This window comes from Falco biarmicus, chromosome 4 (genome assembly GCF_023638135.1).
Source record: "Falco biarmicus isolate bFalBia1 chromosome 4, bFalBia1.pri, whole genome shotgun sequence".
NCBI classification, from domain to species: Eukaryota; Metazoa; Chordata; class Aves; order Falconiformes; family Falconidae; genus Falco; species Falco biarmicus.
The window spans coordinates 105912049-105937659 of NC_079291.1; the positions used below are offsets into that span (position 1 = coordinate 105912049).

At 46.9% G+C, this 25611-nt stretch overlaps 1 protein-coding gene across 3 annotated transcripts; it reads left to right on the forward strand.

Annotated features, from left to right (window-relative positions):
• The first annotated feature begins 81 nt into the window (after window positions 1-81).
• Window positions 82-24976, forward strand: LOC130148451 (heat shock transcription factor, X-linked-like). Of its 3 annotated transcripts, none has more exons than XM_056337032.1 (5): window positions 82-1065; window positions 1203-2402; window positions 3319-3488; window positions 21374-23895; window positions 24539-24976. In XM_056337032.1, exons 4-5 carry the CDS (start codon window positions 23215-23217, stop codon window positions 24962-24964), a joined length of 1107 nt encoding a protein of 368 aa, XP_056193007.1. In that variant the 5' UTR covers window positions 82-1065; window positions 1203-2402; window positions 3319-3488; window positions 21374-23214; the 3' UTR covers window positions 24965-24976. The 3 variants fall into 3 exon arrangements, with proteins under 3 accessions (XP_056193007.1, XP_056193006.1, XP_056193008.1); XM_056337031.1 differs by having other exon boundaries at window positions 2202-2402; XM_056337033.1 differs by lacking the exons at window positions 82-1065; window positions 1203-2402; window positions 3319-3488 and adding an exon at window positions 20768-21045.
• Window positions 24977-25611: the final 635 nt, after the last annotated feature.

Here is a 25611-nt window from a genome sequence, read left to right on the forward strand (position 1 = left end):
GGCCCGGACCGTGGGGGGCTGGAGGCGGTGGCGGCTGCCGGGGCGGGGGGACCGGAGGTGGTTCTGGGCGGTTCCTGCGGGAGCGAGGCGGTCTCTGGGCGGCTCTTGGGGGAGCTGTGAGGCGGTGGAGGGGCGCCGCGCAGCGCCTAGGGGAGCCGTAAAGAGATGAAGGGGCCCCGGACGCCGTGAGGGGCTAGAGGTGGCCTGAGGAGACGGAGGGGTCCTGTGCGGCTCCTGGGGGGTCGTGAGAGGACGGAGAGGGGCTAGGCGGCTCCTCTGGGAGCCGTGAGGAGATGGAGGGGCCCTGGGCGCCGTAAGGGGCTGGAGGTGTCCTGAGGAGACTGAGGGGCCGGAGGGGGCCCGGGTGGCTCCTTGGGGGCGCCGTGAGGGGATAGAAGTGCCATGAGGGTGCAGAGGGGGCTGGGCAGCCGCCGGGGTGTCGTGAGGAGGCAGAAGGGGCCCGTAGCTGCCGAGGGTGTGTGTGAGGGGACAGGGGGGCAGCTGGCACCGGGGTCTGTGAGGGGATGGCCACCAGGGAGGCATGGTCCGCATGGGAATTGGGAGCAGGTAGTTCTGCTCTGGGTTTCCCCTCAGCCCCTGGCTGTGTGATGCTTGCTTCCCAGAAATACTGGAGTTATTTACCCCCAGGACAGTAGATCTGTGGGCCCCTGGTATGCCTGTTCATTGGAAAGTACAAGCTCTGAGTCAGCTCAGTGGGGAAACCCGTTGCTGCTCAGGCAGATCTCACACATTTTCTTCCTTAAACATGCACTTCTGACTCCTTGTGGAGTCCTTGCACAGGGGCTCAGGAAACAGCAGCGGAGTCTCAACTGGTGGTGCTGATCCTGAACCCCTCTCACTTTGCCTACAGCCAGTATGAATCTTAACAGTTTCTCGGACAATGAGGCTCAGATTTCCACCACTGCATTTTTGAGGCATTGGTGCCGCTGCCTCGGTTTTGAAAAGAGAGACTTGTGAGAATAATGGCACCAAGTAAAATAGAGCCCTGCATCCTGTAGTTTGCAATGGACGTTAAAGTTAATTTGTCTGAAAGAATATTTACAGGTGGGTAACGATAAAAGAAGCTTTTATATATGTGGCCATAAGAGCTGCAGTAGCACTACTAATTCCTGTAAGCATATACTAACTGCTGAAGTGTGGAAAGAATGGAGAAGAAAGATGACAATGCATTTTTTCTTCAGCTTGCGAAACTGATTTCACGGAAGACAGGATTCAGGCAGAGTACTGCCTCTCGGCCTTCCACCCTCAGCCAGCTGAGAGCCGGCTTGGGCACTTTGAGGCAAGAATGGTTTTTGTAACAGGTACAGAGTTTTGAGGAGAGCTGTTTCAGAGCTTGCTCTTACTTGACTGATTTGCATGTAGTCATGTTGTGTCATTACTAGAAGGTGCTTGTAGCAGAATAAGTGGGGAAATAAAAAACCTACGTTGAACTGTGGCTGCTGAGCTCAAGCTTGGATGCAAAAGGCACTCAGAAATTATTGGTCAGTATTTACATGTTGCAAATTAATCTTTAGATAACTCTTCTGTCAGAGGGTAGGGGAAAGACCTGCAGGATATTTCCTTTACCATCCTCTCTTCATCACTGACTCACTTTAAGGATGCTGGCTGCATATGTAAACTTTGTGATCTCAATAAGCAGGTCGAGAGGAAGGCAACCTCAAAACAATCAAATGGCAAACTCACTGTCAACTCCAGCTGATATGGCTTTACAAGGCAGGGTGTGGGATTTGGATTTTAGTAGGGCTAGATGTTTTTTTAAACACAGTTCACTTACTAGGAATTTAAGACAGCATTGTTTAAGAAGTCTCGATGCTTAGATCTTAAACAGTTCAGCTCATTATTCCACTGATGTAATGCAGAAGTTACTGTTAAGAAACAGCCTTTCATAAGTGGGCATCATTCAACTATATATATGCTAGTTTTATTTTTTTCTGTAAATAAATGATTAAGGCTATGGTATTTGACTTGAGCCTGTGTAGCAGTTGTGATAACAAGAGTCTTGGTCATGTGGTAATACTCGGACTGTGCTACAAATTATTAGTTCAGTTTGCTCATGAAAAGTGCTTGCTTTTTTTTTTTTTTCACAACTGGCTTTCACTTTGTTACATGCCTCAAATATTTTTCAAAATACAATAGTTAATTATGACTTGAAGTTTAAAGACACTTGATCTGTGTTTCAGATTACTGCTATCCCTATTCCCTTGACCATCAATATTTGACTCCCAGCCCTGAAGCTTTGTATCACAGTTACTTTATAAAATGAGGAAACATCATTACATTCTACTATGTAGATACCTGACGAGTCTCCTTAGAGGACAGAGTTAATGTGTCTGAACCTAAGGGATCACTGCAGTGCTCCTTCGATTATTTTCAGTTTTAACGTAAGTGAAGTCCCATATGCTTGATTGATAGCATGTTGATAGTATTTTTCCGTTTCCTCCTATTCTTCCCTTATTAATTGACAGTGGTACTTAAGAGGAACAGAGGGAATACATGTTTTGTCATAAGAGGCACCAGAGAAAGGTGTTGTACAAATACAGTGGCAGAGTACTGCAACAGGCTGCAGAGCTTGTCTGCGCGGACATCTGCCACAGCAGATTCAATCCCACAAAAATCTTATAATCCTTCTTTAACCTGATAATCTTAACAGCAGCATTTTACCATGTTGCAAGGTTGAGGGATGAAGTACATTAGTCTGCTCTGTTGATGGAATTCAGAAACTTGTGGTTTTGTATTCAAAAGTGCATGTGAAGTCTGAAGCCTGAAGAGCATGTCCTTTTTACACAAATATTGTTCAAGGCTGGCAGCTGAAACACAGTGACCTTGGCTATGATATGGAGATCTCCAAGTGAAGCAGATCTCCTGGCTTGCCTGTCAGACTTCCCTTCAAGCTGTGCTATTAATCAAACACCGCAATAACGCTTCTTTAGAGCTTGATTTTGGTGAATTTATTTAACCTTGTACATGACAGGAATTGCGCAGAGCTAAATAGCAATGGAATGGCATTAACTTGACCCTCATCTTGGAGAGCTGCCGAAGGAACATGTCCTTGTCAGTGCACAGAGACAGCTGTGAGCTCTGGGACCAACAAAGTGGGGAAAAGTCAAGGGAAAAGGTTGTCTTATCAACTGCTCTGCCAGTTTCCTCCCTTTGGAAATATTGCCAGAGCTTATATGTTGAAGGTGAAGTAAATACTAATAAAGCTGCCATTAATTAAAATTTCTTAGGGCTTTAGTGGATTAATTAAATGGTATTTAAAGATGTTAATTGTGGCAATGTATTACCGTCATCCTACAGGGCTCAGGAGAAACTAGCATGAAGTGCCATGCAAATGCTGTTTGCCACACTCCAGAAGAAGGACTTCAGACTGCAACAAGGGACAATACCTTAGCAACTCAAGGGAGAACAGAGAGCCTGTCCCAAGAGAGAAAGCAGGCTTATGTAGCCTGTCTGGAGAGAGATGGCAGGTACTATGGGCAGGGGAGAAGCAATGACTGGCTCTGAATATGTAAAGGACGGAATAGCATGTAATAAAGAAAGAAAATGGTTTAGGCTGAGAGGATGGTATTGGTGTAAGAGCAAATTTATTCATCCGGCTGTGACAAAGTTTAGGTTGGAAGGTGGGTGGTTCCTAGCTGTAACGGTGTTGGAGCAGTCTTTGGAGCTGGTACCTGAGACACTGCATACCAGGTAGATTCAGCAGAGGAAGCTCCATCTGCCTGAAAGGCCCATATGATGCACTGGCAGGAGAAGGAGACTCTAAGGTAACCTGAGAGCCTCTGCTGATTTGATTTGCTGAAGCCCATTCCATTCTGATGATTTGCCCATTTCTTTGCTAAATAAATTGCAAGAGGGGGAAGAAAAGGTTAAATTCCAGCAGTTTGGGAGGTGAATGAGAAACCATAGGAAGTGCTTCCTGTATAGAAATTTAAATGGGGGAAAAAATCCCCTGCCACAGGGTCAAGTTGATTTCTGCAGATGTCTGTGGTTGCTGGTGGAGATGGTCTCTTTCATGTTGCTCCTTTACCATACAGACTCATGTGTAAGTTACCTTCAATACTTCCCTCCCATCCCTATTCTCTTAAGCATGTTTTGCCCAATATTTCTGGAAACAGAACCTGATTCACAGATTTGTAGCCTTTATCTGGCTTCACATCTGTCAGCAGTTAGCTCCTTTCATGGAATTTTAATGAATTTAACAGTTTTAAGAGAGCATTTAGATACTTCAGCAGAAATTCATGAGTCAAAGCCCCTCTGCACTCAGCCTGTCCAAATGAGAGCATAAAACTGTACCATTAGCAACATTTAATCCCTTTTGCCCACTTCTGAAGTCAGAGCTGCACATATTCCTAATTTTTTCCCACCCAGTCAGTGTCATGAGAGGGCAAGCCAGAAAAACAGTTCCCCCTTCCTATACACAAGCTACTGTCTATATTGAGATCTGAATTTTCCAAGGGAGTGAATGTGGTCCTGACATCTGGATTTAATCCAGACTCAAATTCCAGGCTTAGATCTGAGAACTTCCGCTTCTGGTCCCGAGACCAGCAGTTCTTAGAGAGAACTTAGTTTACCTTTTAAGGCAAAATTTGAGGGTTGTGATAGTAGCTGCATAGTGAAAATTCTTCCCATGCTGGATGTTTTTAGCAAATTTTCCTCCTTTGGATCCACTGTCGTCTTTATGTGACAGAACAGGAAGTCTCATTTCTTTATAGGATCCTCTAATCGGTAGAGAATTCAACCAAGCTGGAAGTGCTGCTGAATGCTGAGGCATGTGTGATCTGTTGCAGAGTGACTGAGTAGCACCCCAGTTCCAGAGATGCAGGCCAGGCAAGCTTCTTACCCCATCTATTACCAACAAGCACTGAGTTACTTTTCTCCCCAATGTAATGGATATCTTTTACAATTCAGGAACTCCCAGTGCGTCCTCACAAGGGTGTTAGGTCAGGACACTTTTGCTCATCTGCCAGGCCGCAGGTGCTGCCCATTGATGCAGAGGAGTTTGGTCTCTTGGCACAGTCCCATTATGGGGACATGACTTAGGCTCAGCTGGGACAGCAGAAGCTGTTGCCACCCTCATACATACCCTGTGCTTCTGCTGAAGGGAACCATTCTCACACCAGGGCTGCTGCAGTCTACAGCCCATCGGATTAACTTATCCAGCAGTGGTTTATCTTCATTCCAGAGTATCTCTTTGACATGCCTCCAGTTGCTTCAGATGTGGAAAATCACACAATAGTCCTTTTTTTATCTTGCATCCTCGAGTTTTTCTTGCTTTTTGGAGCCCACAGCAGGAAATGATACACAAATCCTTCCAGCTACTGTGAGCTTTGGCGCACTTTGCAATGATTTGCATTCACACCCTTGTTTGCTCCTCTCTCAACAGTTTTCTTCCTTCTTTGAGAAAGAACAAGTAGACTCCAACCAGTATATTTTTAGTTAGGATTATTGCTGGGCTTCAGCCTGTCATTTTCCTTGCATGTTTCAGCCCTCATTTCTCCTCATTAGCTACTCAGGCAGAGACACCACCTACTACATCCAGTTTAGGAGCCTGAACTCTATGTAGTCAGCAGCAAGCAGAAATACCTTAGAAAAAGTGAATCTGAGTGTTTCCTGTACAAAGGTGTGAAAGGATAAGGAAAGGACTTAGCTCTGAATTCAGAGCTCTCTATAGCTCTCTGTAACTGGAGTTTCCAGACAGGAATCAAGTGGCTAGCCTGCTCCTCTCTATATAGGAAGGACAGCTGACAGAGGAGAAAAGAAGTGGGTGTCTCTTTGAATTTAAATGCTCCAGGCTCAGAGAGACACTCAAGTCATGTTTATGTAGTAAAGCATCTTTGCTACACCAGGTAGCTCTAGTGAGCTCCTACTGCCGCTCATATCTGCATTAGTGTGGGCATTTGCAGGAAGGTGGAAGTCAGAGCAGAAACAGGATTGATTGTAAAAGGCCTTGAAAACAAGGAATTGTCCTACAGCAGTGAAAAATGCTGTGCTGGAGCCAATGGGCTGTCTCTTTTAAAGCAACGTCGATGGTAGGACTTTTCTGTGAAGCAGAAGACAACTGGAAATCAAGAGCGTACCTTGTTCTCTCTCTCTTGCCCTCTAAAAATATACTGGGTTTGGCTGGGATAGAGTTAATTGTCTTCATAGCAGCTTGTATGGGGCTATGTTTTTGATTTGTGATGAAAATAGTGCTGATAACACAGGGATGCTCTAGTTGTCATTGAACAGTGCTTGTACAGTGTCAAGGGCTTTTCTGTTTCTCACACTGCCCTGCCAGCAGGTTGGTTGGGGTACACAAGAAGCTGAGAGGGGACGTCCCCAGCTGAGCAAAGGGCTATCCCATGTTATATGACATCAAGCTCAGGGTGGAGGCTGGCTGAGGCTGCCATTGCTCAGGGACTGGCTGGGCATTGGTCAGTTTGTGGTGAGCAATTGTTTTCTTTTTCATCACTTGTTTTTCTTGGGTTTCGTGGTGGTTTTTTTCTCTCTTGTTTTTGTCCTTTTTTTTAAATTATTAAACTATGTTTAGTTCAATCTCCAAGTTTCCACAGTTTTACCCTTCCGATTCTCTCCCCCATCCTACCTGGGAGTGAGCAAGTGGCTGTGTGGGGATTAGCTGCCTACTGGGGTTAAACCACCACAACAACAAAAATATCTCTGACTTGTATACCTGTCCCATGGGCCCGCCACAGACACCTTACAAGTCAGTAGCATATTCAAGTGCTCTCACTCCTCCCTTCACCCCAGACTCAGTTTGACATAGTAAGTTAAATCCTTTGTATAAACTGATGTTGTTTTGTTTGTCAAAATGGAGATTTTTTGGACTAGACAGGTTTTTAATCAGTACTATTTCCTGCAGTTGTACATGCTACCTTTTTTCCCCCAAGTGTAATAATACAAGTAAGATTGCCTTTTCAGCCTGGGAATAGGGATAAAAGCATCCTGTGAAGTCGTAATGGTCTCTGATCTCTTTTGGGCAGGTGAAATGATGGGATTTCAAAAGGCTGTCACATTAAAATGTTTATTGTAGGGATAGTAAACCTACAAGCAAGGCTGGTTGGTGTGGTTTGTTTCAGCAAAGGCTTATTCTTCTCTTATGCATCCAGTATTTTTATTTCTTCTGCAAGGATTGATAATTCAGTGAAATAAGGAGGAGAAGCATTTCAGAATTAAATACCTGCTGATGACATGATAAGGTGGGGGAAAATCCCCCTCCTGACTAGACCGAAGCTGGGAGTTCATGTGTGGGTGGTATTCCATGAATTAGTACCTACTAAGGCAGCTGAGTACTGTTATCTGGGTGGCTTTTCTTCTTATCCCAGCTATTCCATAGCATTAGATATTGCTGGTTTTGAGACAGTCTTAAGAACTGTCTTGGAGAAAAGAAGCAATAAACAGAGGGAAGTGTAGAGCAGTTTTGATCTTGTATTGTTTCTGTCAATGGTCAAGGGAACTTTATAGTTGAAGAATTATTTGTTACAGTTTATATTAGTTGCTGTAGTTGTATAGTCAGTTAGAATTAGCTCCTTGAAAGAAACAATCCAAAGTGTTGAGAGGGAGGTGGCCAAGCAGCACAGCAGAAGGATGCCTGGTATCTAAGTGGAGATGTTCCAGACGTGAAAATAGCATGGAAGTGTGTGGTAACAGGGTATGAAACATCCAGAGCCAAGCCCACTCCTGTGAGTGGGAGGAAAGTCTGCATGACACCATAGCCTGTGTGCCACAGCAGAAAGCTGGAAGGATGAGCTGTAGCCTTCTTGGTGTCCAGTTCCTTCCTCTGCAAATGTTTTTATCTCCCAGTGTAAGCATTGGTGCATTCTGCCCATGGGGCTTGCTGTGCTATTTTGCAACAGCTCTTGTTGATTAACCTTTGAGGTGCGAGATGTGTTATTTCTCCTCATGCTCTAAAGATTATAGATAAAGTTAAAGGGTGGTGATATGTTATGAAAATGAGAAGTGTGTCAGTAATAGGGAAGAAGGGGCCTGTGCCGAAATATTAAAGGAGGAGATTAGCACATCATTATCTTCAAATCTGAATTTCAGAGCTGCAGACCAGAGAACTCTGTGACATGTTAAGGTTATTGGAGGCTTCCATTCCTTGTTTGCCTTTGTACTGAACTCTTAAAAAAGCTGGCAGGTGCTCTGTTTGCACTGTCTTACAAACTGCTGAAGTCATGCAAAGCTCTGGGCTCTACTTTCAAGGCTCTTGGGCCTCTGCCTGCCAAGCAGCACAGGCAGTATCAGGAGGAGTACATGTGAGGACCAGCCAGCACAGCTGGGATGGGAGGTTTCTTGGGGTACTGTGACCCTGCTGGAAGTTTTTTCTGCATGTAGTTTGTTTGACCTGGTGGTCTGCAGCTGCTTTGAACACCATTCCAGCTATGGAGATGTATGGGACTAGAGATATCAAAGGAGTGAGTTATCTCTGCCTTGGTGTGCTGAGCAAACCTAGTCTTGTCAGGTATTGGCTTGAGGTGGTGGTAATTGTTGGAAAATGTGTTGCTTTTGCATCTCCAGGAGATGCAGTAAAGAACGTGGAGTCGCTAATGTCTCTAATAATTTTCAGGAATCCCTCCACTTAATTGGGTGAGATGAACGTGCTTTCTCTTGGAAATGCACATTGTCCCCAGCCCTGGGCAAAGAAGAGAAAAGCTGATTCTAGGAAATGTCCTAGAAAGAGATGGAAGTGTGAATGTTGCATAACAAAAACAGTTGAAAGGGATCAGCTGAGAAATTAGGAGTGAAATGGCAACATTACAAACCTGAGGTTAAGTCATTCTCTTTATTTCCATGCCTGGTTTCTCATGTTGAATTGATTGGGAGGGCAAACCATGGGATAGGAGAGAGTAAATGATGGTTTAGCATTAGTGATTGATCATGTGATTGACCTGTGTGCTGTGGTTTTACATACAGCTGTGCTAATCTTATGAAGCTTTTATATACATTAAAAAATCTAGTCTCTTCAGACTTGCAAGTTGCAGCACTTTGCCCAAAAATTTCTGCAGACATCCCGTAAGCTCCTAGGGGAACTAGAGTGTAGTTGTAATGGTTTGATTTTTTTTTTTTAGTACTTCCAATCATGATCTTTAAAGGCCTCTGGTCTTGACAAGTCTCTGCTTCAAAGTTTAACTTGAAAAAACAATTCAGAATTCATGTTCTCAAAAAGTTGCATCTTGTTTCCAATGTGAAATTTGATAACGTGTTGATTAAAAAAGAAAAAAATCTAGTGTTAGGACAGAAGATCTCTCTTTACGACACCTCTCTCTTAGTACTGATAAGGGATGATAGATGACACAGGGAGAAAGTACTGTGGTGTGGTGATGGTTCTATGTGGAGAGGTAATTTGCGGTGAAGGGTAGCTGATTCTCTCCAGCTATCAGTAGCACCAACAAACTTTCAGATTAACTTAACTACACAAGGCTATTGCTGGGATGCTTGGCTGAACTGTTTCCCCAAAAGCCCTGTATTTCTGGTTTTTTGTATTTCTGTTGTTTGGCACTTTGGAGTCTGCAAATACAGCCTGGCTGGCATGGATTAATTTCAGTGTTTAACAAGTCAAAAGGTGGTTTTAACAAGTAGAGAGGTGGTTGGGTTGCCTTGCAACGTTTGCTGCTAGCCCATTCACTACTTAAACGTTAATTCTTCTGCCTCTGATAGAGTGTACTGAGCAATCTCTGGTCTGATCTGGGTGTGAGGTAAGGTGGTTTTTTTTTTTTTTGCCAAGCTGCATTTTGTGAGGCAACAGTGTCTTGGAAGAAGCAGTTTTGGGGAGAGATGTCATGCTGGGCAACACAAGTTTACTAGGCCAGGCTCTAAGACAGGAAGCAGACATTCATTCTGTCCAACCTGTAGCAGGAATGAGATCCTGTGGTGGAGGGTGGGTACTTGGGAGGGCGGCAGCCACACCTTCAGCCACAAAACAGGACCCAACAATAATATACAAAGGTGTGCCAACCCTGGATCCTTGTGCTATCTAGTGCTGAAATCCAGAAGGGTCTTTAGGGCTTGCGTAGTGCCTGGCCTTGCACTTTGGCTGGAGGAGGGAGAGCGGAGGCTGGTGCTTGGCACACCAAAGAAGTGTGCTGCTCTTCTGTGGGTAAATGAAGGGGACAAGCTCTGGGTTCCCTTGTAAGCTTTTGGGACCACGGATTGCTCCGCGCTACTTGTGCTCTCTGTACTACTGCCTCAGAAAGGTGGTAACCTTTTCTGTGTTTGCTTCAGCTGGGTTCCTAAAACTGCACATCTCCTTCACAGCAAAAGCCCTATCAAGATTATTTACCATGAAGGACAATGAGATTTTGAGTGAGTAATTGAGATTTAAAGCACCAATTACAAGAACAAATAAACTGGAGCTGCTTCCTCAGCTTGTGTTTTAATTGGAAGAAGTGATTTCAGTACATCCTTCCCAAAGTCCCTTGCACTGTCTCTTGGGCTTGATAGCCAGTGACCTAATTTTCATGTACCGATCTTGCAGCATGTCCCTCACCCAGCTGCACTATGATGAGGGAGAACAGTGCATGTGTGTGGTGGTGATGATGCATATGCCTGGAGTTTGATTGCTCTGCTTTTTAAAGTTTCCTTGGGTAGAATTACTGTTTTATGTTTACTTGGCAGCTTTTCTCCCTGCTGTTTGTTCGGGTTTAATTCTATGGAGTCGTGTCTGTTCCCTGGTGTGCTGTCAGTTGTGCATGTTGCTGAATACAAAGCCTTTGGGGTGGTAGTGAGCACAAGTGACACCTTAATAATGGATCCTGGAGACACGGCTTTAGTACTAAGCTGCCCCCATCTCCCAACAATTGTCAGTTTAGGGCTTATTAGTCACACATCCCTTCTTTCAAAGAACTATTTTTAATGCTTCTTCTGTGTTCTGAGTCCTCATAAGCCCCGTTAGATTTTTCTGTCTTTGCTGATGGTGGCTGCTTTTTAATTGCTCAGGTAGCAGAAGTAGGGCTTGAAAACTCAATCAACATTATCTCAGCTGATCTCCCTGTCACAAGTGGATTTAAGCAGATCAAGATATTCATAGGGATCATGTGTGGATGCAAAACACAGCTAGCTGTAGAGACCAAGGCAGATCACATGCACCTGGACTGTTCTCCCAGGTGTCAGCCTTGCCCTCAGCCAATCTCTGCCACCCTGCTGCCAGCTGGGCTCTGTGCTGTCATGGTCAGGGGCCAGTCTTTCTGCCAAGTCAACAATCCGGCCCTGTAAGCACACAACCTCTCCTAACTTCATCTGCAGTGTCAAGCCCTTTTCTCCACTGTCCTTGATGCTGCTTTGCAGCACCTATGTCTCAGGGCAAGTTGGGGCAGTGCACGTGGAGAAGCTGGAATCTCTTAGCTTCTCCCACAGGAGTCAAGGGAAGAAGTGACTTGTGATAGCGCACCCCAGCATGGAGGGGTGTGGGGGAGAAGAGCAGGGCTGCAGGTGAAGCGTGGTGCAGGGAGCCAGGGCTCAGCTGTCCAGCAGGGTTTGGTACATCTCCTCTGCTGGAGCCTCATGTCTGCTGGCCCCTGAGCTGTTTTCGATCCCATCTCTCTCCTGTTTCATGGTTTTTTATGTCAGTGTGGTTTGGGCAGTGGGTAGTGAACAGGCTCCCGGCTGCCATTGCTTCCTCAGAGGAGATGGGGAGAGTCTGGCGTGTCTGCTGGCTAAAAGCTTGGCAGAGAGCAGGCTGGGCAAAGCAGGTGCTGCTGCCAAATGGGATATTGTCCCCAGATCTCTGGGGGCTGGCATTACTCCAGCCTGCTTCGGGCTTAATGAGCTACCTTATCTGTCATGTTCCCCATGGCAGATTGGGTCTCTTCAGGATTAATTAAGGATCATAACTGTGACCTAGTTACCAGACTTGCACTATTGTTAGTGGAGCTCTCTGAGCCACCAGGCTGTTTGAGAGAGCTTCTTACCCTTGTCTGCTCTGGTTACTCGCTCTATATAGCCTTCTGGGACTGACTGTGAGCCCCAGGCAGGATCACGTTACATTAATTTCTCTAACAGATTATTGCTTTACCCTTGGGTAGGTAGCTAGCTGCTTCCTGCTTGCAGTGCACCGTCGGTGTGGGGATTAGATACGCTGGCATACATCTTTTGCGGTGTTGTCTCCCATCTGGAGTGGAGGGGAGATGAAGATGAGAAGAGGTCAGCTGCAAGATTAGGGAGGATGGTGCTGGAAACAAAATCTTGAGACAGTCCAGTTCTGTGCTGCCGTGCCTTAAACCATACTGGTGCTGAAGGGCTATCCCTGGGTCTCTCTTCTCCTGGCTGCTCAAATCCTTCTCATTTCCAGTTTGTACTTCATTGTAGCGAGCCTTTAGGAATGCTCCCCATAAAGGAGCAGAAAAGACTAGAGCTTGAGAAATAAATTGAGTTCAAGCTCTTCTAACTCTGGTTCTTGCTTGCCAAATTTTCAGGTAGGGCAGTGTTCCAGCTGGAAACTACTCGGTCTCACATTCCTGTGGTCTGCAGACCTGCTACAACCAGGTCCTTCCTTTGGCTGGGCAGGGGCTGTACTACAGGGATCATGGTGGGGACTTGTCCCCTTCACATCTATCTGCTCTCTCCTTCCCTCCCTTTTCTGCTTGTTTGATGAGAGCTTGCCTTGCCTTGTGGATTGAATCTCATGCAGCCGGGCCCTTGCCTGGGCTCACAGCCTCGTGTTGAGGGCTGCACATGGCGTGTTTACTGTTCATGTGAGGAGGGTTTATGTCCCTAAAGCTCCCCTCAGTCCCCCATGGTCCTTAACTAGCCTGATATTCTGCTTAGGGTCTGATCATGTCCCCAGTGGGATCCCAGCAGCTCCCACTGATTTCAGGCAGGAAGAGCGTGAAGGAGGCTGTTGAGTGGGACCCCTGGGAAACAGCGCTTCACTTTGTCCTCAGAAGCACGCGCAGCGGGGGAACCGCTTGGCTTTTCTCCTCTGCCTCAGGAAACATCTCTTGAGTTCCAGTGACCTGCTTATTATGTAGGTCATCATCAGCTGGAAGGAAAAAACAATTTCAAAAGTAGGAGAAATCTAGCAGGGTTCCTCCGCTGAGCAGCTCTTTCTGGAAAAGCAGGGAAAGCTGCCCTGGGGGAGGTGGCAGGCAGCGTGGCCTGTTCCTCTTCCACTCACCCCGGGCAGAGCAGAGAGGGGAAGCTCTGCAGCTGAAAGGATGTGTGATACTCTGAAAGCAAGCAGATCCAGCGTGCCCTGTGATGGGGGAACAGTGCATTAAGGTGGACAATAGGAACTTGATTTGAGTGGTCAGGGGTTGTTTGCCCTCTAATGACTTTCTCAAGCTTGGTTTTAGTAATTAGGAGGTTGTTTCTGCTGGTCTTACCTTGGTTATGTGTCTGCACAGCAGAGACCTGTGCCATGTATGCTGGAGGAGCTCTCTCTGCTGGGAGACAAGGCTGTCCTGCCAGGGATAAAAAGGGGACACAGAACAAGCAAATGCCTCTGGGTGCCAAAAGTAAACTGAGACCTGAACCAAAACTCATCTCAGGGTTGTGCTGGTGGCATTACCCAGGGGCTGCTCCACTTTGCTCGTAGCAGAACTGACACCTTGTGATACCCTGAGAAAAGAGCCTTAGTGTAAATTTCTGACTGACCTAAGCAAGGGACAAATTTCCCTGTGAACAAGAGGTTTGGTGAAGTCCAGCTTCACTCATACTTGCTTCTGATGCAATAACACTTAATATCCCTCACTATCCTCACTTCTCCCAAACCCCCGAAATATCAACTGGGCTGGAGACACCTGCGCCTTGGCTGCTTCGCGCTTGGGGGAGTATGTTTGTGTGTTTGTTGGCCAGCAAGCAGGCAGGTAGAGAGCTGCAGCCTTTCCTTTGCGGGAGCACAAATGTGGCTCCCCTCTTTACGTGGTCACTGAAAGATTTCTCTTTCCCTTCAAAACATGCAGAAACGCCGTGTTTTTGAGACAGCCAGGCTTGACAGGAGAAGCTGAAGTCACACACAGGCTTCACTAGTAATCAAGATGAAGCAACACAATCTTGTAATTGTTACCTTAGAAAATAAGATTTCAATATGCTGTGGTTTTGGCAATGAAAAGGTGTATGGGGAGGTGGGTTGTGCAGTTTTTTGGGTCTCCTCCCTGGGTCCTCATCACGCTATGTTGCTGCTCACTGTAGCAGGGCTGGCTGAGAAACCTCTTGCTGGGCACTTGTGCTGTCAGTGCATTCACCCCTGCTCAGGCTGAGTGTTTGAAGCCTCTCCAGTTGCAGGCAGCTCCTGGCACAGACTCTTGTGCTTGAAGGTGCAGCTGACCTTTTTGCAGAATACAAGTTCTTGCAGAGCTGCTTGCTTTGTTTCAGATGTGCTTGTCTCCTGCAGCCTTTGCTCTTCACTTTATACCAATATCTGCTGTGCTTAGATAAAGTACATCTGTCTGCGATGGGACTGTCTTCCCTCTTCAGCTTCTTGATGTTGGTGGTTTCTGGTTAATGTATGAAGATCTCTCTGCAGATCCCAGTTCTCTGGCTGTCTAACCCAAGGGTAGGCTGTGCTCCTTGTCTCATCACACCACAGTAGTCTAGAGAGAAGTCAATGTAGGAAGTATTACAGCAATGAAATTTTGAACAGAATGACATTTTTTCACCTACAGTAAAAAGACATCTCCCATGTTTTGTGCACCCACATGGAGCAGAGTATTAAGAAAGCAGGCAAGCAGGCATGTAATTTAGCTGGAGGCACTGCCATACGATCTGCCAGTGTGATGCAGACAGCTTGGAAGTCTTACTCAAGATGTAGGATTAGGTTCTAGCACAGGCTTTTCTGAGTTAGACAGGGGACGGGTGCCCTGAGGCTGACATTGTCACGTTGCCTTGGTGGGTCCTTGCACAATGAGGCCACTGTGTGCTGTAGACAGCAGTGTGCTGGAGCTGTCATGTACTTGTGGTGAGAACGTTGAGGATAGCCTGTTATCTTTGCTTGGAGGAAGGGTTTGAATAGAAACTGTCTCTTAGATGTGTGGTTATTGAATGAATTGCTCTTTCAGTATGTATGAGCCATCTCCATATATGTGCCAAGTGCATCTGTCCCGGGCACGCATGCAGCTGGTCTAAAGGAAAGCAGATGAGCTGTCCTCATCACAAGCTTTTCCTCACGCTTTTTCTCAATTGCTGCTTGCATGGAGCAATTCTCCAACAATATAAAACACAGCAGCAGGGGTGAGTCAAACAGATCTTGTCAGGGCTGTCCTATTTTTTCTTTTTTGTTGTATTATAAATTGAATCCACAGTGTCACAGGGCACAGTGCTGTTCCCAGCATGATTGGTGGCAACAAAAAAACCCAGGAATGGTATGTATTGTGTGGTAGCTGGGGAGAACTTCCTGTTCCAAACATCTCCGACCTGTCTGGGGCTTGTTGCCATGAAATTGTGGAACTTAAGTAAAGAATGATTGGGCTGTGAAAAAATCATTTTAGTCACTGATTAATTTTGTTTACTTATGTATGTCTCATTGTCTGCAGAAGTTGGTGCATCTAACTCAGGTTCTTAAATGGGAAGCAAGGTGACCTGGTGGTCTTTCCCAAGGGAGTAACAGGTGTTATGGTCCAGACATAAACCAGTCCTGAGGTACTGGAGGGCAGGCTGAGACCTGTGCAGGCAGGCTGAGGTTCTTGCACCTCTTTGGGAAGTGTCTGGTGTTGCTCTGGGTAAGAAATGAGGTTAGGCAGCTCTTGGACTTGACTTCTTGAGATGGAGGTATTGGCAACACTCTGCCTAGCCTGGGGCTCTGCAGAGCTTCCTGTTGTAAGAGCACATCTCCCATTTGCTCAACTTTGCTTAGCTCGTCTCAAGATCTAGATATTGTTTAATACAGGTTTTCACCCAAACCACGGGACAACAGTTTAACGGTTATTGTAGCCTCAGATGTTGTCAAACTATTATGGGTAGTGGAAGAGCTGTTCTGCAATATGAGGGTCTTTAAAGTAAACACCAGCCTGGGTCTTGAATCATAATTAGGACTGCTAGCGAGTAGCTGTCCCACCAGTTACTTGTCCTGCAAGCTTCAATTGTCATATGAATAAAACAACTTTTATTTGAATTAATCTCAAAGCAGAGGGTGCTTGAAGGAGTAAAACACCTTGGCTGTTTGCGCTGCAGTGAGCTTGCTGCAACCTGGGGTTGCTCTTTCCTGCATGTCCCCCACCCTGCCAGTGCTCAGGTCCTGGCTTCCACCTCTGCGGTGGTGCAGTGGCCTCCCAGGGTGGGAATGAGAAGCACAGCTGGGCCCTGCCAGGCAAGATAGGAAGGATGTGGAGGTGACTGTGCACCTCTGGATGCATGTCACAGGAGATGAGGAGGTGGTGTGAGGTCACTGGAAGCTCAGACTGATGGTCTTAGCATGGCTCTGCTCTTCTTTCTGCAGCCTGCACGCAGATCCTAGCAGCTTCTGTCCCTGTCCCTTCACTGCCCCCTTGTTCATGTGGTATTTTTGGACACTGAAAGTGGGCAGGATACCCTTCCCACCATTCATCAAGAAGAATGAGATGGCTTAATCACAACCAAACAAAGCCTTAAGGATCACAGCCTCCAGTAAGCCACTGACATCTCTGGTTGCTTGGAGTGTGACCATGCAGGGAACTGGCTTTAGAGCTTGCTTGTGCTGGGTGAGATCCTCCTGGGGGGGGACAAGAAAATAGACCAGTGTCCCAGCATGAATCAGCCATCCATTTATGTACAGCTACTACTTCTCCAGTGGTACCAGGCAGTCCTGCAGGGTGATGGGCTGCAAGGATAAAGGGCTGACTCTCCTCTTGTGACAGGAGGGTTTATGCTAGGCAGTTGTGTCTGGCTACTGTTTGTGAGAGAAGAACAAGACTCCAGATTTGGACTGAAGAGCTTCCGTACTGTCTGGACATTCAGGGCTGAAGATCTGGGAGCTAGTTCATGACTGTTCAAGCTTTCTGGTTTGGAGGTTCAGGCTGTATTTCTAGGAATTGAGGAGACAAAGCTACAAACAACAATTTTCTGATTTGATGCCTTTTCAGATTTGGTATTGCAGTTCTCTTTCATTTTAAAGATTTTTTGCTAGGCTGTTATATGATGATTCATTCTTGGCTTCCTTTTTCATCTGTTTTAAGCTGAACTTCATGATGGCACGCAGTTGCGCTGCCTGCCTGCCAGCACCTTTGAAAGTGGTGGCCTTGCTTCCACTCAATGAAAAGCTCAAAGAAAAGTAAAAGCTTTTAAAGGTCCCTAAGGGATCTCTGAAATGACATAGCCAGTGGATAGAAACTTACAATACACTGACCAGGAAAGAGGCTGTAGCAGACTCGAACCATAGTAGCCATGAGGAAAAAAGCCCCCAAACATGCAGAAACTAATTATCCAAATACTGAATCCATGAGGGACCAGGTTTCCTTAGGTCTCCTGTTGATGGAGCTGCTTGCATGGCAGAGGAAATAAAGGTGCTCACAAATTAGGAACCAAGTGAGCGAGTGAAAAAAAGTTCTGGATTGCCTGCAACTATTCATCAGTAGTGTGAGGCAGACAAAGGTTGAACATTAATTCTATCCAGTATCGTCTGTAATTTTTTTCACTTGCTCAGTGCTAAATCAGTGTAGCTATCTGGAGGGTGGGATGGCACACACACCACTGTGGGGAAGAGCTGCTTTTGATGGAGGTGTGAGTGTCCACCTCTGGGGGATATCATGCCAGGCCAGGGCTGCTAATTGCCAGTTAGACTGAATGCTGCTGAGCTGCCGGAGTAAATCTATGCTCTTGTGGGACTCTGCCTCAGGCAAGGTGCTACTTGTGGCAAGCATGTGCAGGAGGATTTGGCCTCCCTCTGCATTGAAGGTTGCTTCCTCTCTGGAGTTACCCTGCTGGAGTCAGTCCCATTACAGATAATGGTATCTTTGGACAAATGAGAAGGTGCTGACTTAGCCTGTGTTAAACCCCTGCCCTGGGTTTTCTCCAAGCCTATCAGTTATGAGTCACTGTGTTTTTTATTTACAAAATACACGCAAATGATATCAATATAGAGTAATGCTATTACAGATGCTGATGTTTGGACATCAAGCTGTGTTTGCAGAGATGAGACAGAGAAGTTGCACAATCTGTGTAAGTCGTCACACACTTGTAAGAAAACCAGTTGGATATCTCAGTTTGTCCACCAGACCTATTGCTTCAGCCCAATGACCTGACTCTATGGCTGCTTTTACTATGTAAGGGGTTTGATCTTCTTGCTGCAAAGGTGGTTTGCCGTGTGTGGGCTTTGTATCATCTGGCCATCTCCTCTACTGCATAAAAACATTAGGTCAAATGATGTAAGAGCATCACATCTACATAGCTGTATTTCATTTGGGAAAGGGAGGGGTTGTATAAAAGATAGGTTTAACTTAAAACAATTTGGTAAGTTTACTAGTAGGGGCTTTTTAATACTAAAGCCTCCTCTCCATGGTCTAAGCCCAGAGTGAGTGCTAATGTCACCAGCAGAGCAGCAACCAAGGTTCAGCTCAGGGGCAGCAGTGCTGTACCACACCAAACAAGGACATTCACCTACGTAAAAGCATATGGTATGGTTGGCAGCAGGAACCTTTAGCTTATGTCATCTGGAGGTGAGATGAGGGTATGGTACATCTTTATAGCCGCAAGGAAATGTTTGTGTAAGTTTGCAAGAAACATGTATAAAGCAGTTACCATAAAATCATGCTTTTGCTATTTGGTTGAAGTTGTAAGAATAAGGCAGCCCACTCCAGAGGTGTGGCAGAAAGTCTGCTCTAGCATAGTCCTGAGCTAAGGTAACAGACAACAGGTAGGTGTGAGTAGTTGGGCTAGCATGATAAAGTTGGGAGTCTTTGTTTATTATTTATGTAAATAAGATGTGATAGAAAATTCTCATATTACTCTTCTTTGGGTCATTTTTATCCATGACACCAATGATTGCAACATCAGTGTGACTAATCCCATGCATGTGATTTATCTAAGATGTCTGTTTCATCTGAGTTTAGACTGTTTGTTTGCACAGTGTGTTGTAATACTTCACAAACAAGAAGCAGAGCAGCCCTGTGCGGAGGTGTCTGCCCTCTTTGGAGATGGTGGCCTGTCTTCTGCTCAGGCTCACAAAAGGCAGAAAAAAGAACTAAATGCATGAGACACTTTGAGAAACAAACCTGTAAAATCCCACACCACCAGGCGAGGAGGCTTTGTTTTGTGCAAAGAAATGGAGCCTTGAATACTTGAGTCTTGGCTGACTGTATGTGACAAGTTAGACCAAACATCCATCCAGCTAGCAGCAGACACTAAGGGAAGAAGCTGGTGTGCACTATGCTCCTGGCAATCCCCTAAGCCAGAGGATACAGCCCAGGACATAAAAGTGCTGGTGAACCCATTCTGCATTGATCTGTCTAACCTTTTTATGAACTTGCTTGGTTTAGGTCCAGAACTTGGCAACAATGTTAGACAGTTCTGTATCATTTGGAAATGAACTTCCTCCAAATAAATTAGTATTGTTTGCTCAATGTCAACTGCACTTTCCTGCCCTCTAAACTCTAGGATTGCATATCACACTGTCATAAAAGTTGCTGGTTTTTACAGCTCCAGTTTGAAAGGCATAAGATTTCATTTTGGCTAAGTATCCTGTAATGTCAACAGCTTACATTTCTGACATCTTTTGTCATGGCGTAAGTATTTATGGCAACTATGTTATGCTGGAGTGTTTTTTCCCTGAAGGTCAGGACAGCTGCAGATGAAATAGCCTATCCCTCTCTGTGCCAGTCCCTTACTGTATCTCTGTGATTTCTAATAAACGTTTGCTGATTAGAAAAGTTGCCTGTGGAGTAATCCGACAGAACTTAATGCTGCCGACCCTAATTGTTCAAGAAGTTGACTTAGCAAGCAGGATCCTTCCCCTCTGCCTTCTAGTTACGAGTCTTTGTGGTGCGCTTACATTTGCAATTAGGACCGTTCTGCATAACTAGGAAAACAAAACAGTGGATGCTCTTAGGATGAAATTCTCCTGCCCCCTGAAATAGGACACCGGATCTCTTCAGGTGAATTCAAGATACTGAAAGAAATGTAATAAAAATAAAAGGAATTGGAAACTACTGGCCTGGCATCTCAGCTGTAATTATAACAGTGTTCAGCCACTGCCTACACTTGGCAGAGGGTACTGTCTTCTGTTGAATGAAGCACCCAACTAGCACCCAGCTTGGCCATTCTCCAGTGCCTGGTTTAGTGTGGCACTTCTCTGGGCAGGCAGCACCTTTCTTCTGCTGGTTCTCCAGGGAAGTCCCTCACACAGGACAAGTTTCAGTGGATCACTTCCTCATTCTGCCTTTCTATTTCTACTTGCAAAGGTTGGAAGTTACCACAAGCTTGAAAATTGGGCAGTAGCTATGCAGCTCTTGAACTGGTATCTATGAATGCAGCTATGGTAGAGGCTGTGGAGCCTGCTCACATCAGCTGAGGGTCCGGTCCTTCTGTGCAGTGGTGCTTACTCAAGAAATCAAACAACCCCTGAGGAGCAGTTGAGTGTGATATTCCCCCTGTTCTCCTCCTGGCTGCTTGGAGCATCCCAAAGCCCAGTAGGTATTTTCCACTCGGCTGTGTTAGCAGGCTGTGTAGATAAATATGTACATGTTCAGCAGGCTGAGCAGGAGAATTTGTGCATGTCTCTCTCCAGGATGGTCTGGACTTTGTCATGTTCTGCCTCCCCTTCCCAGATGCTTCTTTTCTGTGCTTCAGGCTTCAGTACAGCAGGATATGGCGTCACTTTTGGTTTTGTCTTTGGAAGAGTAAACAAAACAGAAGGCCAAAAGCCAGCTGCCTAAAACACATTCCTCTGCTGTGACTAGCAGCATCTCTACTTCAGATACAGGCATCCACTGTTTGCATTGCTCATCCTCCTGGCAGGGGATAAGGGCTTTGTCTGCCTCGCTTGATTTGAGCCTAACCTTCCTCATCTTTCTAATTTTGAGATGCCTAATATGCTGTCCCTTACTCCCACCAGAACCGGGGTTCCAACTGCTTCCCACATCTCCAGGAGCTGATGAAAAATATCTCATACAATGGGTCAAGGTATAGTGATAGACAAGAATGCTCTTGGTCTTGATAGAACCTGGTGTATCTATCAGGTGTGTTGTGGACCTGGCATTGAGCTGAAAGGCAGAGGAATGTGTCTGCTCTCTAAGAGGGAGTAAATCTGAACAAGAAGTGCGGGATTGGGTGGGAAATAAATTCTTCTGAGAAGGCCTGAGGTGCTGCAGGGGAGAGTGGCGTCTCCTACACCTCAGGATGATTCAAAGCAGCACATCTCAGTCACTGCACTTATAGCACTTCTCTTTTTTTTGACTTGTCCATCTTCCTGTGACAACCAGCTTCTTTCTTCCCCTTTCTACTTTTGCAGGAGAAAACAGAATGAGTTGCTTCCAGAAGGTGAGATGGAAGAGATGGCTGCGATCTCTGGTCCTGGCTCTCCACCCAAAAGGGTTTACCCTGCTGCCAGCAACTGCACATTACTTGCTGTTCCTTTGCTTGTGTGAACACTTGGAGAGCTTCACTCTCGGAACAAGTTTAAATTGCTGAGGATTTCCAGGAGACAAAGTGAAAGCCAAAAGCAGAATATGGACACTTTTCAAGGGTCAGAACATGTTAGGAACTGGCTTGTTATTTGAATCTGTGTTTTGGGTGGAGGAGTCACATCCATTTGAAAGTTTAAAGCTAGATAGTGAAATGCCCTCTGCTTCTCCTGTTTCCCAGCACTTAATGCAATATTAAAGCTATATTACAGCATTTTGAAGGACTCACACTTAGATATAAACCGTTCCATAGAGGAAATATGTACAGTAATGTTCATGCTGCTCCCTTGTCCTGCTGCTGGTGAATCTCCCTCTGTTGACAAGCTCTTCATTCACCGGCATGATAGTGGCAAGCCTGCTTTTAGCACCATTTCCAAATTTAGCCAATGCTTCAAACAAATTGTCAGAGAACAGTAACCTGGGACTGCTAACAAGGTGAGCTCAGGGGTTGTTCTGGGCTTTGAGCTGTCTGCTGGGCCTCTGTCACCTTAGAAATAGTCTCCCCTGTTACAGAGCTCACAAAATGCTGCAGCCAACCTGCCTCACGCTGGGCTGCAAGAGAAGCAGGAGCTCAGATACCAGGTACCATAGATGGGTCCTTTACATTGATCCTGCTGGCATTAAGAGGGTTTATGCCACACAAAAGCTTGTGGCAATGCGTTTCAACAAGGGAAGCCTTTTCCCCTTGCTTGGCAGAAGTATTCATAGCCCCTCTGAATTTCCAGCTGCAGGACAGATCTCAGGGTATATGTGGAGTCCTTGTTCACAGGAGCGCGGCCTGGAGGAGATTTATCAGTATTGTGGTAGTGCCTGGAGCTTTGGGTCAGTGTAGCTTCAGTTGAACATGTAAAGCTGGCTCAGGAAAAACTATTGCCAGCTCCTCAAAACCAGGGAGGGTACTTCAGGGTAAAGTTTCTTCATGTGCCCAATTCTGTTTCTTGGCAAAACCAGGAAAAGGCAAAATGTCTCCCACCCAGTTAAACTCCTCTAGGGTTAAAGAAGCCAAAGGATGAAGGGCACAGTGCAGCCAGTGCCGGGGAGGGAGCGCACTGAAAGGCAGGAGCACATAACAGCACCAAATCCCTGGAGCAGAAGAGTGCCTAGTGGCTGTAACAGAGGTTATGACAACCCACATGATATAGAGAGCTTGATTGTCATCATGTACTGGGCTGGGCTGTATTCTGGGCGCCTCTGAAAGTGGCCGCACAGCTCAGAGGGAAAGTGCTGATCTTTCACCAGCCGATTGTACTTCTCTTAGAGCAAAAATACTCCCAGTATCGGGGGAGACTAGACATTACAGTCTGCAGTCCTGCAGTGTTTAGAGATGGGAATATTTGGCTTGGATTTAGAAAGAGTGTGCAGCCAAAATCTGTAAGATGTTTCTGCAGCGAATCATAATAACTTCAGAAATGGGGCACTGGGGTGCCCAACGCCGCCGCCGTCCCCGCTCCTCGCTGCAGACCCCCCTGGATGCAGCTGGACACAGCACGGTCCCCTCATCGCCCACAGCCCTTCAACAGCTTCGTTGCCTGCGGGGCCCTGCAGTCCCGCCAGCGGCGGCTCTGCCAGTGAAAAGCAGCAACAGAAGTTGCTCTTCAGCAACTGCTCCTCCGGCTGCTCCTTTCTGCCAGGCCACCGTTTTCAAACGTCACCGTGACGTCGCATTGTGATGTCACCACTATGCAGCACGGGCATCACAATGCCGTGCCGGAATATCTGCTGGGACCCACAGCCAGCCCGTGCCAGTTGGCCTTTGCTTGCTGACTGGCAGGACCAAGGCCTGGCTCTCCACGGTGGTGGCCACCGAGGCAAGCTTGGCACAAAAGCAATGGAGCGGGAGCTGTCTGCTCAAGTAACACCATCCCTGCCTGCTCCGGAGGAGCTGGGGCAGTGGGCAGACACGACTTGTGCTGGCCCTCCAGGACAGGGGGAAAGTGCCCCCCGGGACGCTGCCATGCAAGTGGTAGGGGAGGAGCGGCACGTCCAACCGGGGGGTGACGGACATGACACCAAACAAGTCCCTCCTGCTTCCAGCAAGAGCGTGGGCCAAGGCAGTGGGCTCCTGTCGCTCCGCTTTCCACAGAAGCTTTGGATGATAGTGGAAAGCGACCAGTTTCGGTCCATTTGGTGGAGCAAGGGAGGAAAATACGTGGCCATCAACGAGAAGCTCTTCAAAGAGGAGGTGCTGGGCGGGGGAGGACCTCTGCAGGTTTACACCAGGCAGAGCATGAAGAGCTTCCTTCGCCAGATGAACTACCACGGATTCGTCAAAATGCAAGGGGATGGCGAAAGATCTGCCTCCCTGCCTGAGTTCCTGGCAGAAGAAGCAGCAGCTGCTGCTCACAGCAAGGTAGAGCCATCGCTCCGCACATCCACTAACGCTCACAGGGGTCTTGGGGGAGGGACGGACCTTCGCGTCGCATAAGGCCTCGCAATAGAGGGGGCGGGGAGGGCAGCGAGCGGTCCGGTTTTAGTTTCCTCCTCGGGGCGTTTTCAGGAAGGTTTGAGTTAGTCTTTCTGACTAGTAGAAACGTGGATAAAGTACAGTTTGGTTATACCTGCTTAGTTTGAAGCCGTTCCATGGAAAGACCGGCTCCGTGTAACCTCATTGCTCTGAATGTCTTTGCTACGTGTCTTGCTGCACCAAATCTGAAACCTTCCTGCCGGATGCCAAGAGGATACACTTAAGGACCCCAGTGTTACCTCCCTGCTCATGCCCACCCTGGAGTTGCTGAACAGTCATGGTATTTGGCTTTTGAAAGCACTTCTTATGCTTTTGAAAAGCCTACGCTGCTCTTGCTGCCAGGGGTGGTGGTGACTGAACAGAACGCTTCACGTAACCTTTCGGCCTCAGCTTGAGGTTTCAGCCGTCCCCGAGAGTCCCTTCCACTATCCATGTTTGTCTTGTGCAATTCAGAGTCTGGCTTCTCGTAGCTTGGGCTTTTCCAGGCTTGGGATGGCGGCAACTGACTCTTCTCCTTTGCTTCTTCTAGGTACTCTACTACTATAACCCCCTCTTTAACAGAGGGCATCCCCACCTGCTGGAAAAGTGCCGGAGGAGGGCTGGCCTCAAGCGGAAAGCCCTGGAGATGTATGAGGGGCAGCCCTGCAGAAGACCAGGTGGCCAGCCTGCAGGGGACATGCCAGCGTCCACCAAGCGATGGGCTGAAGCACCTCCCAGCCTCGGTGCCACCCGTCCATCTCCACCGGCAGCTGCTCCCGCACTTCCAGAGCCGGCGGGAGCAGCGGGCAGCAAGAACTTCAGCCCTGTGGCCCCCTCCTCCCCACCACCACTCTCAGCTCTGCCAGCGTCCCCAGCACCACTCTGCAGACAAAGCCCTCCAGTCCCCCACTGCCCCACCTGCACCTGCCACCTCAGGACTGCAGACGCCATCGGACCCCAGCGCGGCACAATCTAAAGAGACGGAAAGAGTCAGCAGCCCGTCATGAATGAGTGTCCGATGGTTGTTGCTAAGGAGTGCAGCTTAGAAGAGCTGATGAGAAACTGATTGAACAATAAAGCTTTTCCAGTTGTCCTGTCCTGTTTGCACAGTGGAAGCCCAGACCTGAGTTTTTATTTCACCTAAGCAGAAGCGAGCCCACAAGCCATTTAATCGTCTTCCATTAACAGTTAAGCTCTAGATTCTTAGCCTTACTGAGTAAAAAGATAGATGGTGTTTGCATGATGCATGCACTGAGGGTGTTCTTCCTAATGGCAACATCTGAGCGAAAGGGGGATGCCATCAAGAACTGTGGAGACTACATACTTGTTTAAAGTAAGAATATATTAAAAAGAAAAAGGTTTTGAATCAAACCACACTGAAATCAGAAGTTTGCACAACTCCTCACAAATCAAGAGCTCCCCAGCCAGAAGGTGCCTTCTTTCCCTGCACATGACCACTGGTGGTCTTGGTTTCACTGGGCACTTGCACAGTGCAGGCTTGGAAGAGGGCATTAGGACATTTTTTTCCACTGAAAGGGTTGTCAGGCATTGGAAGAGGCTGCTCAGGGAAGTGGTTGAGTCACCATCCCTGGAGGGATTGAAAAGACCTGTAGCTGTGGCGGT